A 16,289-nucleotide genomic window follows, 5' to 3' on the forward strand; every position below is an offset into this window, starting at 1 on the left:
TCCAGCTGAGGAGGGGAGTGATAGAGCGGCTTTGGTGGGCACCTGGCCTCCAGCCAGGGTCAACCCACCACAGGGAATTTTGCAAACTGTTGTGAGTGATGATGGCGTAAAGTCTAACACAGGTAGACCACTTAGTCTTTGCAGAGCTTAAACTGCTGTGTTTTCTCTTACACGTAGGGCTCGTCTACCATGTGACTCCTCATTAGCTCTCTGAAAATAACTGTGCCTTGTCATTATGCATGTTCAACATGTGGTTAATCAGTAAGGGCTTTTCTCCGTAGAGTTATTCCTGACGTGGCATATCCAGAGCATGCACCCGTGGATTTAAGATCGTTTTGATGTCTACTACTGTATTGTGCGAGGGACTTGAATCCTGTTGGCGCATACCATTGAGGGAAGAAGCGTTAGAGCATCTATTACAGATTCCTGATATCAGATTGCCTCTGTGCCTCCACTGACTGTAGGGAGGTGGTTGCTGGCAATGCAAAGGAGTAGGTGGTGTGAATCTGTCAGTGCTCTCCTGACCTTAGACACCCAAGGCCAACTTCAGTGATGTAGTAGGTGGTCTGGATACAGCCAACTGCACTTGCGTAGGGTGGAGCTGGCTGCTTGTTTTAGCAGCATTGGAGCCTGCTGTAAACAAGGGTGAACAATTTGTAAACATGGTTTTCTAATCTAAGTGAAACTGGGGGGGAGAAGAAATTGCATCTTTGAGTCCAGGACCATGAAGTCTTACTGTATTTAATAGGAGAGAGGTTAATCTCTTAAGAATAACTGGTACTCTTTGTACTGTTTTTTATAGTGGCAGGTGTTAGCTAATAGATTTGGGCTGGATATATTCTTTAAATACATACTTTTTCTAAAAACTGTCTCTAAGCTGCGATTCTGCTGCTAAATGAGGAATGCTAATGAATGTCCTGTCAACCAAAGATCATATCTATTCCCCAAGAGTTATTCCAGTCTCTAGCTCCTTACCGCAGCTTTGGTTCTCTTTAGATCATGGCAGTCTTTGATACCCTTCCTTAAACATCGTCAGCACATAATGTTTCTGTATAACTGAGTTCAGTTCCTGAGTTCAGGGTTTTAAAGCTATCTGCTATAGGTGGTGAGCAAAGTGGTGAGTATATCTTCCTTGAAAAATTGTAGAAAAAAGAGAATCCTGGGAAGGATGGATGGAAATCTCATCCATGAGTCCAGTGTCCTGAAACACTGGTGCTGGGAGCACTTGTGAATGGTCCTGGAGCCGATTCCTCCATGACCATGAAGGATATCTCCATGAAACAGAGCCTGTTCTGTCCTGGTGGAAGTTTGCAGTGGCCACAGGCTGGAGAAACTTGTCCATTGCTGCCTGCTTAGGTTGCTGGGCAGATAGTGAAATAAGTTAACAGTGGTCCAACGCTCTCGTCCCCTTGTCCTCCAGGCTTCTTTGGTGTAAACCCATGTATGAGCAGGTTTGGTTCTTGCACCCAAATTTGAATGGTGGCAAAACCCCAATGTAGCTTTGAGCCAGTAATATACAGCAAAGCTGATGTAAAGTAAGATCATCTATTACAGGAGATCCACCCAGTACAGGCTGACTATATTTAGAGATCATGGACCTAAATCTAACAAAAATTGAGCACGAATCTGGAGTCGTTCCACGTGTTCCAGTGAAGATGCTTTGGATCCACGCTAGTGTAAATGAGATCAAAATCTGGCTGCTTCTCGAAGATGGCCGGAGAGAGCGTGAATGAAATCCCCAGCAAAAATAGAGACTTGCTCTCAGAAACGAGCCCCCCAGCTGGCAAGACTTGTCAGAGTACTGGAGCTATTGAAAAATGCTGCAGACAGAAAATGAATTAGAGGATAAAAAAGTGAAAATGAGCTGGCAGAATCTTTAGGTGACTCATCAGGTGCATCTTGTAAAGTCTCTTTCTGAGAAGTAATGAAATAGCATGTTCTAACAATATTTGCACTGCAGCAGGAAAATGCATAAATATTGGGATCAATTAATGAAATTAGATAATTTGACCAAAAAAGCCATAGCGCTGGCTCAGAAACCATCCCTCTTCCTTTTTGCTAGTCTTGGTGCTTGCAGTTGGAGAGGAAAATCCCATGGTTTTGTTTCACATCTAAGATACGCGAGCCTTGGGCAGCCACAGGTTTATTGGAACGCTTTGGGTAGTCGCCTGCAGCTCGAGGACTTCCACTTTCACCCCATGGAAGTTCTCGAGCTGGTGGGCAGGCAGGTGCAGAAGAGACCTGGTAGCTCTCTGGGCATGCAGCCTCCCACCCTTTGCATTTTAGGATTGGTGAGGGTAGACACACCTTGCCTCTGCCAACCACAAAGATTGTCTCTTCGTGTCCTTCAGCCTCTGTTTTTCAACTGTAAAATTGGGAATAATGATCTTCCTTAAAAAGGGAAGTTCTCCTCGGGAAAGAGCCCTGTGGATATGTGCATCAGCCTGTGACATTTAGATATTCCAGTAACTCATCACATGCAGTGGAGTTCATCACGGAGCTTCATTTCTGGAGTGAGAGCTGAATTTGAGTGAAATACTGGGGTTGCTGGTATCAGTGGGTCAATTTATGCTATTTATGATAAAGTAATTACTGTATTCCAACAGTATTTTAATGGATTTATATTTGGGGAAGGCACTAAACCTTGGATGAAGAAGAATGGCAGAACAGGGCTTAATTTATACCATAATAATGATAAAATCTTCAGTGTGAATGCCTGTATTGCAGAATATGTGCATGGCACTTGGGTAGGTATTTTGGTGGGTAGTTGTGAGCTCTCCAAGCAAAAAGAGCTATCGCCGTCTTTGGATTTATCAACAGCAAGAGCAGAACTCATCAGGTTAGCCTACCCTTGGTTTGGCACTGGTACAACTGTTGTTGGAATAATTTGTCTGGTTTCTGGCGTCCTCGATTCAAGAGGATGTTGACAAATTGGAAAGATGTAAAAGAGCCACGAGGGTGGTTAAAAGATTGGCAAACATGCCTTGCCAATGAAACAGCCAGTCTCCTGGCTCAGATGAATTTTCTATTTTTTTTTTTTCTTTAAGCGAAGGTTAAAGGGTGGCTTTAACAGCTCCAGGTACCTGCGTGAAGAACAAAAATAGACAGCACCGGAGGCTGTCAGACAGAGATGTAACACAAGCCGGTGCCTGGAAGTTCAAGTCAGACCTGAGCTGAACAGAACAGTTTTTAATAGTAAAAGCAATGATCTGTTGTGATATTTTAGAGTCCTGTTTTTTCATCCATCTCTAGAATTACAGATATCAAAATTCGGATTTTTTTTTTTTTTGAGATTATAATTTGCATTTAGGCATAATTCATGGAGGAAAGCCCTCTGGCTTTATTAAGCAGGGGGCAAACTATGGGTTTATGTACATGCCAGAGCATCTTTTGATGTGCAGCTACTCATTAGCTCTACCTGCACCTCACGTAGGATGTTTTTGGCTCGGTGCTCGTAGATCTCCACTGTCTGAGCCTGATTTGAGGTGTTTTGATGCTGCTGAATTACAGTCAGTAAATAACAGTAGGCATTTGTGAGAGTTTTAAATGAGATTTTTTTTCCTCTTCACGAGCGTTTTTCGGTGCATTTCCCTTCTTGTTAAAAATGAAAGCCAGTGGCTGGCTTATTCTGAATCCAGGTTTTATTTGAAGAGATACTTCTTCCATTTCCCTGCAGGGCTTGCTCCACCTTTGTTCCCCAGCAAGCCTCGATTTCCGCAGGAAGCTCGTCCAAGGAGAGGCTGTGCTAAATTTACCTTGAGATCTACGTGTGGCAGAGTTACCGAGATAATTCTTGATTTGTAAAGCTTATAGCAGAGCGTGAAGTCTGGCTGTTGTTATTCTTTCTTACCATTCAATATAAGAAAGAATATCTTCTCTGCCTTGCTGGTCTTACTGGCCACACAGATTTGAAGGAGCTCGGTGTGTGTAAAGGATCTTTAAATACATCCTGGAAGGATGCAGAAAATGAGTCTGTTTTAAAGCAGTCCCTCGCATTTGTTTACTACAGCAGCTAAAAGATGAATATTTGGGGTTTGGTATAAAACTATACTGCTCGGTTTTTTAAATGCAATGTTCTCTTTTATTTTTCTAGCTGTGGGGAGCTCAAAAGATAAAGCAGGTAATACGCTTTTTTTATATTTCATTACTGCTTTCAACTATTGCTGCTTTTTTTCCTTTTTGTTAAGCAATGCTGTCCTCTTCTCCATTATTGACTTTGCCAGTTGCTGTTTTGTCTTGCCACAGAAATGTAAATGCAGAGAACACTGTTGCCACCAAAGAGTCTGATTTTTTTTTTTTTGTATTTATATATTTTGATGTCTTCATTTTCTCCTTCCTGTCTAGTCAAGAGATTTCTTGTCTCCAGTCTTTTGAAAATAGTTTGACAGTTCTTTGGTAAGGTTTGTAACTGTGTCGTACCTTCCTCCTCTGCAGTCCCAGATCGCTAGGGGATTGATTTTTCATCCCCAGCCAGTTAATGCTAGTGCAACCTCCTGGGCTCACTGTAAAATTTGGTAAAAATGGGCCAAGTGAGCTTCTTTGTCTGTTTATCAGTAAAAGAGATTTAGGATTTCCGTGAAGGCTGGGCTGTCCACAGCCACCAGCGTTGGCTGAGAAGCTGCAGATATACATAAAGGTTGAATTATCTGGCAAATCCAAATCCCCTGCCGTGTGAGGCGATTTTATTTGGGTTGCCCTTATGGTGACAACTGGAGCGGACCATACCTGCACGTTTTTATCCCAACTCAGCCAGATCCTGAAGCAGAATTTCAAGCTTCCTACGAGGTGCTGTGTGGGCTCATGCAGGCATACCTGCAGACAGGGAAGATGTTCCTCAGCCTGAATCCATCCATCGTGGCTGAGCCACACAAGTCCTTACGGGGGTCTCCTGTGACCTGTTTGCTTCACAAACAGCATAAAGTGGTTTACACCCTCGTTCCCTCCCGAGCAGGCAGCCCTGCCCTCCCCATCCCTCTGCCACAGCGAGGGCTTTTCCTTTCTTTCATAGGGCAGAGTTTCAGCTAGGACATTAAGCTGCACCTCGGTGGAGATGCTGAACACAGGCAGGGACAGAAAATAGGTTTCCCTTTTTCCCCTCCTAAATCTGCATTTCCCTCCCTGGGGTTAAGGTACAGCACTGGGTGGCCTTTGAGGACATTATAGTACCAAGAAAGAGCCACTTTCAATATTTCAGGTGAAATTATTTACTTCTAAATTATTAACTTACGCTAAATTATTTAAGGAGAGGAGAAAGCAGCGGTAGGACGAGGTTTTGTGGAGGCTGCTGAACAGTAACTGCCTTTGGTCGGAGCTGCAAAAGCAAGGAGGGTGCCGAGATGCATGAAGTCCCCCTGTTCTCTCTGGTTGAAGGTGCTATTTGTAGAGGCTGAGTGCTGGCTTCACTGTGCCTTGCCAACTGTTGCTGTGCCTTCACTGTGTCTGTCTGCTGACTGTTTTACAGGCCATCATCCATCCCGACACAAATGAGACCATCTTCATGCCTTTCCGAATGTCAGGTATAGTATGTCCCTATCAGACAATCCTTAATTTTACTGGGAATTTGTACAAAATATTTTTTGCTTTCTCCTGTTTTTGAATTGCATCTCGTAAACATTTAGACCAAGATCAGAAAGTAATTCAAATGCCTAAATCCCTTTGCAGTCAAGGAGAATTAAGATTCTAAATGCCTATGCAAGATCTAGTGCTTAATATTTTCCCCTCCTTCAGATATTTTAACACAGGCTCAAGCTAATAGCCTTTCTGGCATTTTTGGGGTATCCATCACTATAATAGGCATTTTAACTGTGTAGTAAACAACAAAGCTTGATGCCTAACGAGCAGCTTAGGGTGTTACTCTCCAGGAGAGAATGGGATGAGTCCTCTTTTTCCATGTGTGGTGGTACCTAATAGCCATGGCACTGGGAGCCCAGGAAGGATCAGCTTGTCCATGGCTTAACTGGTCTGCTTAATTATTAAATTGTCACCTCCTCCTTCCCGCTTTGGGGTGTCTCTCTGCCATGCACAGGTCCACAGCTACCTCTGCTGTGTGTTGAATAGTAGCTCTCTTGAGGATGCAAGTGCAGCCTTGGTTCTTTCCCAAAGGACCTATTTAATTAAATAGGACCTTTTCCATATTTTGGGGGGGAATGTCTTCACCTGAATACTGGGCACAGGGGAAAAATAACAGGGTTGGTGGGTTTTGTTCTCCAGCTCTTTGAAGAAGGATGATGTTGAGGGTGAAGTGGAGGGAAGAAAAGCCAGGACCTACTGCTTTGCTGCCTTGTTCTGTATTTTTTTTTAAATTTTTCTTCCTCTAAGGTCTTTGCCCTTTCTGACTGTAAATTGGATCCATGAAGCTTAATTCAGTAATATTGGTAAAATGCTCTGAGACCTTCTAGTGGAAGTCATAGAGATAGATTATAATTAGCACAAAAATTGGCAGGCTTAGCAGGGGAAAAATGTGAAGCATTTGATTTTTGTGGTGCTCAATAAGATTTGGGGTAAAGGCTTATCTCTAATATAGAGAGCTTTAACTTACACCTATGATTAAAATAGTCCCTCTCTCCTCCATGATGCAAATATACTTTCTTCAGCTTATACCCTGTTCCTTTTTCTACTCACCTAGAAACAAATGAGCTCTCCTGGTATAAAATCAATAGCAGAGAGGTTAATAAAGCGGATGGTGGAAGGGGGAGGTCCCACCGATGGTGGCATGGTCCTGCTCCTTAACTGCCATGGGCTCTGCAGCTTGTTAGGTGGCTTCATGAGCATCTTCAGCATGCTATCCCGGTGGGACCAGGCTCAACAAGAGAGGAAGGGGCACAGAAAGCTGGGGAGTTTTCTCCTAGGTTCGCGAGGGTAGGTTGTGGGAGGGTCTGATGAGCAACAGAGCTGGCACGAGGGAGGGAACAGATTGCGTGACTGAGCCTGGGAAGGGGGGAGCAGGATCTCCCCCTTTCCATGGCAGCAAGCCACTAGGTCAGCTCAGTTAGCACCAGCGTGGCAGCATCATCTCCTCCTGGTCCGGACCGAGCAGCTCCTCATCTGAGCCGTCATCCCTTTGCTTCTGCTGATTTGAGGTTTTGCTGGCTGCCTAGCCCAGCTCAACAACAGGATGCCCTCTAAAGTGCTAATGCCACGTGCTGGCACAGACTGGGGTTACTGGAGTAAGCTAGGGTCTAGACGTTATAAGTTTCAGGGAAACTCTTAGACCGCAACCCAACAAAAGCAAATAGAGGATGGGAAGGAGATTGGGCAAAAATCAGGAGGCTGCTCTAGTTGATGCTTGGTGCAGCAGGTGCAGGTCCACAGACATCCCCATGGTGGCATAGAGCTGGTGGCAGTGAGTGCAGCCTGTCACGCCTGGTGTGGCTTCTACCCTATACTGTTAGATGTCTTAGATGTGACTTTTTTTCTGTCCCCAAACTGCATATTAAAATGCATGCATCTCTTTTTTTTTTTTAATAGGTTACATTCCCTTTGGAACGCCCATCGTAAGTATTTTAACATCTCTCCCCACTTTGTTTGTGAGTACCAAGGAATGCATTTTTTAGCACTTGCAGACAATTCTCCAAATTCTACTTTACCTCCTCGCTACACGTTCACACAGGGTTCCTTCCTTTCCCGTCATACATTAGCAAGGGCGTCATCTTGTAAAGCCTGCCCTATGGACGATGCGCTCAAGGTTATTTATCTATTTAACGTTGTTCACCCAGCCCCCTGCAACGTCTTCAGCTTTATCTTTCCCTTCTGGGAAAGGAGGACCAAGATGAGCTCATTGCCTGCAAAATGCAACTTCTGCAACTCTCAGATTTCATCTTTGGACAGGTTTTTTTTTCATTTGCATGTTTTACAAGTTGCTTCCTGAACGTGACGAGCTACAGCACAGCGAGGCCGGTGTCTTGTGCTCTCATCTTGATTAATTAAAACGGCGGGTGCTTTCTGTGGGGTTATTGCTAAGGGCATTTTTAGTTTGTACTTGTTATTGTGAAATTTGTAAGCATTTGGGTGCTCTCGATAGCGAAAGCCAGAAGGGAGATAATTCTGCCTGTCTTCCTAATGCTGAAACTTCAGCTTGTCTTCAGGAACAGGAATGGTTAATTAACCACATTTTATGAATAGGGAAACTGAGGCATGCAGTTTTGCCCAAAATCGCCCAAAGTTGGCGCCAGAAGGTAGTTGGTCCTCCACCTGCCAGCTCTCGGCTCAGCTTATTAGATCACGCGTATTAAAATGATTGAAGGAACAAATTCTGCTAAATTTAATCTTCCTAAACCCAGTGGACCATGGCATAGTACTTAAAGGTAATGATTCTTTCCCAAATGGCGATAGCAGGGTTGCTAGCACCTAAAAGCAGAAATCATCGCGGCTGTTACTATTTGTTGTCGTGCGTAAGGGTTTGGTGGTAACTTTGTATGGGGCATTTTAAAAGAAAAGGTTAAACAAAAATGAGTTAACGATCAATTTGACAATGAAATCGGCCCAAATCCAGAGCTGTCAGAGGAGCCGAGAGCTGTCAGATGAGCCCAATTTCACTAGCTGTAAAGGATAAACTGGAACCTCTTGTCATTTAAAAAAAAAAAAAACCCAAACGTTTCAAATGTTAAAATTAAAATGTAACATTTATGCCAATCGATCTGTGAAATTTAGTGACAAAATTGGCAGCCTGCTCTAGCATAAAAACAGTTTGAGTCTTGCATTTCACATAGGGGGATGGGATTTCCTCAAGAGAGACTTAATGTGCCTGCGGTGGGCTCTGGCTGAGCGAGCGTGGCTGTCCTCACCCACAAAACCGTGCTGGCGTGCCGTTGCACCCGCGCTAATTGTCCCGGTGTTCGGGGGTCAATTAAACACCCTGCATAGATACCGGCAAAGACGTGATCAGATTATGCATTAACAGGTTTACTGCCTATCAGTCAATACGCGATGCTGCCTATATACATCTTGGGGTTTTTTTCCCCTATAGCTAATGCAAAATAATTCAGTATGGTTTAGCTCATTGTGAGAGATTAAGGTCTTGCCGAAAATAATCGTTTCTTTTCTGGCCGAAGCAGCTACTCCCCTGACACAACCAAATCCTGAGGCTGTTTATTCTTTCCCTGAGTTGCAATCGTTTGCTTTTCTTTTTAGCCTCCATCCTTTCTGTGCTCAGGTTTACGGTTCGACCGCAGAATCGGTTGTAGTGGCAGAGTAGGGACAGGATGGGGTATATGTAAGTGTAGGGAGAGTTTGTGTTTGCCCACCTAGATTTCAGCCCAGGAGGGAGCAAATCCAGCACTCGCAGTATCTCCCTTTGCTGTAAGGGGTGACACGTGCAAGGTGGCTGCTAGGCTGTAGCCTTTTACCCTGGGTTTGTATTTCATCCCCAGGATGAAAGCCTCCAAGGAGGAAGATTTATCTGCATTTAGGAAATTCAGCCTAACACTCGGGCAGTGAAGATGGAGCAGAAGCCGCGCTGCTGTTCCCAGCTGCCACCCACAGCTTTAAGCACCTTATTTTCCCCAGCCATTTAAAAATGGGGGGATCTTGCTGATGTTTTGAAGTGCATAGAGAAGACCTGGGTGTTAATAATGGGGTTGCGGATGACTCTCGCTGACAGACGAGGCAGGACTTGGGGCTTGCAAGAGGACAGCTCGTAATGCAAACGCGCCGCGAGGCTGCTCAGAGCTGACAGATGTCCAAGCGGTGGCGTTAGCCCTGGCTTTCGGGCCACAAAGGGCCGTTCACACCTGATAGGCAATTAAATTTTGTAGCTGGTACTTTTCTAGTGTTTAGAAGCTTTTTTTATTTTGTTTTCCTTCTTAGTTATTTTTTCCCCTCACAGTAATTAAAAGTGAAACTGTACATTTCTTGACAGACTCTTGCACATATGGAGAGTTTGCATTTAAACGTGCCTCTTTCAGTCATACAGATTTTGGGTGCTCTTTTTTATTTATTTATTTTCCTCTTTTATTTTTCTCGGCGCTCAGCTTCAGCTGACAATGTAAGTAGCTGCCTGCAGTCTTCCCTCTCCTCCGGAGCCTCATTAGCCCGCTGGCTTCAGGCGCGTAAGTCAGTCCTGGGGTGAGGAGGTTCATCGCCTGTTGAATTTGTTTGGCTAAGACCAGCAATGGAGTAATTAATGACAAGATCCGCATATTGAATGGAAGCGGTAAATTAGTGTAACTTGCACAGATTGGCGCTCGGCCAGCGTACAAAGTAGCTGTAACTTCACGAAAGGCTGTAGGAGGAAAAGCTGGAGGAGGAGGAGGAGAAAGGAAAGAAGATGCAAACGAAATCAGGCCTCCCAACCCTATTACCCTTTTGTTTGTTGTTATTTCTCTCTTATGTCCTTAAGCGTAGAAGTTGCCTCCTCTTCAACTGATGCTGCTGCAGATGTGCAGAGATGGCTTTAGCCTTGCGGCAGGCTGTCCACACTCTAAAACAGGGAAGTTTTCTTTCTTCTCAGCTTTCATAGGGATAGGCTTAAAGAAAATGGTGCAGAAGACGGTCTGAGTGTTGGAATGAACTCACAGCCTTCTTGCCTGGATGCCTGGGAGACATTTCAGTTCACATGAGTATCCTGAAAATAAATGTATTTGGAATTAAAGTGAGTTGTTCAGTCTTTATACTCTTAACAAAGATGTGAGTGTGATTTTGCAACAAGAAGACCATCTTCTTCAGAAACTACCAGACATTTAAGGTGTGGAAGGGGAGAAGATGACAGTGATGTTAGGAAGTACCTCATCTTACCTTTTTCTTACCCAAGAACTCATCTTCCTGTCCATTTGTTGGGCTTATCATTGGGAGTCCCATTGCTTTGCATCCCTTTCCTCTTCTTCAACCTCTTATGCTTTAAGAGGAAAGATTGCCATAAAACAAGGTAGGAAGGAGTCTGGCAGAGCTGTCTTGTGTGTAAGACATGGGGTCTTTAAGGAATTGCAGAGTGTGTGCCTATGAGGTATATTGAGACGTGTCCCAAGGATGTTCTCAGGACTGTATAGGCAACATACACGTGTGTGGTCTTAGGTGCTGCGATGGGTGACCTTGCAAAGCCTGTGGCATCTCGCCTTCACGCAGCAGCGGGCAGCACCTGGCCAGATGTGGTGGGACAGGCAACCATAAGCCTCTGGGAGATGGCGATCGTCCGCTTGAGCTCATAACCCAAGCAGGAGTTTTCACAGTTCAGAGTATGACACATCAACAATTCTCTTCTCTTAAAACAAAATTCAGGCTCCCAAACAGGAGCACATGTGCTTCCAGGTGGCATTCCTGTCTTCAGATGTTCAAATCGGATTTCTTTCTTCTGCTTGAAACAGTGAATGTGCCAAAGGAAAATAAGAAAAACCCCTTTCACTGCCAACAGTAACAACTTTGAACTCTTGCATTCATGCAATGTTTGTGCTATTCTCCAGGAATACCTGGATTAAAGAATTTATTATATTTTAATGAACTAATCTTTGGACAGTATCTGCTGCCAGACTCTTTTCAAGGTGTGTTGCAAGCAATAATTAAATATGCAAAGCTTTCACAGGCAGCTATGTTACCCCGTTTCACCACTGGAAAACTGAGAGACAATAGACTGAAGGGAAGTTCAATAACTATAATGAAATAAAGCCATAAATGAATTTATTCAAGTCATTAGAAATAAGCTTGATGTTTGCGTGCCTAGAAGAGCACTGAGAGCAAACCAACAATGCATTTGCTAATGAGAAAAATCTCTTCTCTTGCAGGTTGTTGGTCTTCTCTTACCCAACCAGACGCTGGCATCCACTGTGTTTTGGCAGGTAACACTCGTCGGCCACTGTGCACTGAATGGGTGGAGAACGTGATGGAAAGGAAAGCAGCAGTTGACTTGTGTCTAGAGGACAAACTGATGCACATGGCTTTTCTGCGCTGGCAGTGCTTTGGTTAATGGGGAGATGATGTGGCTGGATATAATCAGGGAAAGGTTTGGTAGGTCTCGAATGGGCTGTAAGCAAACTATTGGGTCCATTTTCCAGTGCCTGGCTATTTGTGCCATTGCAAGGGAGATGCAAAACAGTCCAGGATCTCAAAATCAGCTTTTTGGACCCAATTCGTACAGGTGTAAATGATTGCACAGTGTGTACTTCCATGAAAATGTAAGCCCTTAAATTCATACATCTGCTGTTTTGAAGACACCCTGTCAAGTAGTTGGGATCTTCCTTGGTGAATTCCCATTGGAAGTGCAGCGTGTGCACAGGGCTAGGGGCAGTGGGATGCCCCATGCTCAGGAGTTTTGGGAATAGCTGTGCATTGCAAAGCCAAGGACCTCTGCGTTCAGTGTGCTACAGGGGCTTTGGGGAAAAAAAATCTGTGTGTAAGGGGGTGTTGGTGTTATTTCCCATTAAAATTCTGGGAATTAAAAGTAAGGGGAGGAAGCGTGCACGTGAATGAGTTATATCCATAGTAAACACCCCACTTAAGTATAATTTCAGCACTAACTGAAATGAAAGAACAAGTTATTTTCAGACTTATTTTTAGTTGCAAATGTCTTTTCATTGTCTACAGTGTAAGTGATGATAGAGAATTATGCAGTTAAGAAATATCAAAGCAGAATGGGATCTGCCTAGTATGTTAGAAAGACTGCAGAACTGAGAATATATTGGGACGTGCCAATAACTTGTGGTTTGGTTTGTTTAGCTATAAGTTGTGGCTGTGTGGCTTTACATGCTGGGAGTGGGATAGTGGCTGGAGTCATGGAGACTCGTTCATGTTTTTGAAGGCAACTTGCCTCACCTGTTTTTAGATGTCTATAATGGAAAGAGTTGGCTTTTGGAGAAGTTACTCTTGCACGAGTGAGGAGCGAGCCAGCCTGGATAGCTGGCTTGGGCTGGGTGCCTTGTAAGTGGCTAACATGAGAAGCTTCTGTTCCCACCATCACAGCATAGCTGGGAGAAGCTTTCATCTTTAAAAGTATGGAATAATCCTTTTAAAATCAGAAAGAGTACTTCAAATGCAGAACCAAAATGAGCCCACTCGAGAGGGAGGTCGTAGCAGGCAAGTCCGGCAATCCAAGCCTGCCTGGGCCACCGCTGCTTGACAAGTGGTTCCGAAACTCTTCCCTCCACTGTTCCTGGTGATGGCCACATGGCTCACCCCTTTCTGAAAAATGCAAGTAGGTGAAGAAGCAGCTTAGAGAGGCATCATCCAAAAAGCGCAGGAGGGTGTCAGACAGCCACCTAGGAAGACAGTGGGGTCAAAAAATGGGTTGTGGGGATGTATTCAACCTAGAGATGGCTTAAACTCTAGATTAAGGACAATATCTGAGCAGTATGTCTATATCTCTCTGAAAAGGAGATTTATCCAGGTAAATAGCATAGGATTTAGGGACAGTGCATGTTACTGCATTAACAAACACTGGGTCCTATAGGGCTTGTACAGTGAAGCAGTTGTTGCTGATGCCCAAAATGTACATGTCTCAGGTCAGCTCTAGCCTGGTCCTCTGGACCTGCTAATGTAGATATGAGCTGTGGGGGTTAAAAAAACACCCCACATCTGGAAAACTGATGCAGATTGCCAGTACATATTGGCAAGCTGACTTAGTAATATTTTTTGAAGTTATTATTTAAAGAAAACAAAAAAGCAAGGTTTTCTAGGTCCAAAGTTCCAGGCTAGAGAGCTGGTCAGCAGGAAAAATGTGATCTTGGGCTGTGAACTTGGCAATGTCTGGGCTGATCCCTCTGTTTTAGTGCCTCGTTTCACTATCTCTCCTCACTCTCACTTCATTCCTCCTCCTCCATCTTAGTTCTGGCCACAGCTGGAGAGGAGTCCAGTTCTGACACACTCTGAACTGGGAACATGGTGTTTTGGGGACAGAAAATATAATTTTCTTTACATTGCCAGCAGCTGCTGTGGGTAAAACCCTTCAGGAGCATGGTGCTACTCATCCCCAGCTGCTGCCACGCTGCTTTGGTGATAAATCCTGCTCCAGAAATACCAGTTTAGTGGCATCTCTATCCCTAAGATGGTACATCTGCTCATCTCCTGCTCCTCAGCTGAAGCCTCCTATGACCCTCTGTTTGAGAGTCAAGGAGCTTAATAAATGAGTGACAAAGTGGCTGCTGGACTTACTGCTACGTCTTAACAGAAGTATGGATTTGGTACTGGTGAAAATAAAGACCAATAGCAGCAAGGTGTCGTGTGGAGGTGGATTGGGCCCGGAGAAGGGTCGCACCTCAAGCATACGGGGAAGCAGAGCTACCCTCCGGGCACTGGGTGCCTTGGGATTTCTGTCCCTCACTTTGAAGGGAATTAGCTCGCACATAGGGTATGCAGGAGCCTTTGAAAAGAGGTGGAAAGTTGCGAGCCAGTCCGAAGGGAGATGAGTTTTCCCACAGCACTCCCACATTTATAGATTTTTTTATTTTTGTGAAGTTATGTTTATGCCTGTCTCTTCTTGTTTCCTCTTTAGTGGTTGAATCAGAGCCACAATGCCTGCGTCAACTATGCAAACCGCAACGCGACAAAGGTGAGGAGACCCAACATATGCAGCACATGCAGCACGTTAGGTCTGTTTTGACACGGAAACATAAGTCTTGTCTCTTCACTGTTAATAGAAACTCCAGAGTCGGCACTGTGATGAATTTATAGATTGGCCATTCTCCTGTGTAGACTTCCATTTTAAATCTCGGCTGTAAATGGCATGAGGATCTCAAAATCACTTGAGGCACATAAGTAATGTTCAGTGCCTTTAAACTGAGCCAGTATATAGTTCTAACTGGTATGAAATGGTTTAGTTTGATATGTAAATGAGCAAAAAGCAGAATGGTATCTGGGTTTTTGGATAGCAGAAGGCGGCTCCATGATCATGCTGCCATCTCCCGAGGACTTTATATGCGCTACCAGCAGTGGTGCTGGGGGGTGGTGGGGCTGTTCCTGCTCTCTTCCATCACTTAGTCTTCATTCATCCCATGTCGGGGTGTGGGAAGCTCAATATGAGAAGCTGAGTTGGAAACCATCCAGCTCACTGAGATAATGTTTCAAAGACAGATATTTAATGTGGAGAGTTTGGGGTTCATCACTAGCGTATAAGAATGCTAATTTTGTACCATTTGCTGAATTTCATTCACATACTTCCTTTAAGCTGCTATTATTATAATTTTCTGATGCCAATTAATTTTCCATTCCCTTTAACCTTGCTCATGAGGCTACAATTTTCCTTGCTTTTGCCGCTGCTAGATGACAGACCATGTGTCACAGAACAATATGACAAAATTAAACCTGTCTCTGGTTTAAAACAAATAAAACGAAAACAAAACAAACAAAAAAGCTTGGTTGCATTTTAATAGCCAGAAGTTTGTTTATTGAAAATATGTTTTGTTTTTCTTTCCAAAGCCTTCTCCGACATCCAAGTTCATCCAGGGCTACTTGGGAGCTGTCATAAGTGCTGTCTCAATAGCAGTGGGTAACGCTTTATATCTATATATTTCACTACTAAGTAACTGCTCCCTTACAGTAGTACTGCAGTGCTTTTGAGATGTTTATTTGAATTGCCAAGCATGTTTATCTTTTAATTGACAGAGTTCAGTCTACATAACCAGAAAATATTTTAACCGTGAGGTGTTTCTGTCCATGCATGCCTGAACTTTTCAACAGAAGGAGACTTCTACTGCTGATGGCTTCCAGCACATCCTACACTGTGCACTGCCTGGGCCTCTGCACTGTGGCTTTGCTGCTGGGTGAACTCAGATTATCCACACATGCATTAACCAGTGGTGAATTAGCCTAGTCCAAGTTAAAACAGTGACTTTGATGCTGCAGAGTGATAGTGTGATGGCTGACATGCTGAACAAAGGCAGGCTTTTGGAGATACTCTCCTGGCGGACCAGCATCTTGAACTGAAAGAACCACAGCACTCGACATCTTTCACCTGTGGACAGCATTCAAGCTGGAAACAGTGTTCAAATCATAGCTGAAGTAATCTGTAAGAAAGGAGCTTTTAACACTGCAAAAGTTGTGGTCTCTTGGTGCAGTCATCAGGCTTTTAATACTCAGGTTCCCCAGAAGCATAAGTTGACATCTTTAGCAGGGTCAGCTAATTCCCAAGGAGGCAGGTACATTTTTCAGGAGCAACTTATGGAAGTTATTTTTTTATGTTGGGTTTTCAAATAAGCCTCTGAGATGTATGGTTGTACTTTTTCTGCTGGAACATTAGACAACCCACAGCAGTTTGTATTTTTTTCCTCTGGCCAAGACTTTTTTCCTTTTTCTCAAGCCACAGGCATCCTTTTCCAGGCATTTTTTCTGCAAACAGACTGTGCCATGGGAGGAGGTCAGCACTCAATCTG

General features: G+C 44.1%; 1 protein-coding gene across 4 annotated transcripts in view; it reads left to right on the top strand.

Annotated features, from left to right (window-relative positions):
- The window catches only part of SFXN5 (sideroflexin 5), a 101,550-nt gene that overhangs the window by 35,352 nt on the left and 49,909 nt on the right, over window positions 1-16,289 (top strand). For 3 of the 4 annotated variants that reach the window (XM_010580806.1, XM_010580803.1, XM_010580805.1), the window contains 6 exons: window positions 4,094-4,120; window positions 5,462-5,516; window positions 7,468-7,493; window positions 11,712-11,765; window positions 14,414-14,470; window positions 15,337-15,402. In XM_010580806.1, coding sequence (XP_010579108.1) covers window positions 4,094-4,120; window positions 5,462-5,516; window positions 7,468-7,493; window positions 11,712-11,765; window positions 14,414-14,470; window positions 15,337-15,402 — 285 coding nt within the window. The remainder of the gene's footprint in view (window positions 1-4,093; window positions 4,121-5,461; window positions 5,517-7,467; window positions 7,494-11,711; window positions 11,766-14,413; window positions 14,471-15,336; window positions 15,403-16,289) is intronic. The other variant, XM_010580804.1, reaches the window with a different exon arrangement.

Source organism: Haliaeetus leucocephalus, unplaced genomic scaffold (genome assembly GCF_000737465.1).
Source record: "Haliaeetus leucocephalus isolate CR32 unplaced genomic scaffold, Haliaeetus_leucocephalus-4.0 Scaffold741, whole genome shotgun sequence".
In the NCBI taxonomy this organism is placed as follows: Eukaryota; Metazoa; Chordata; class Aves; order Accipitriformes; family Accipitridae; genus Haliaeetus; species Haliaeetus leucocephalus.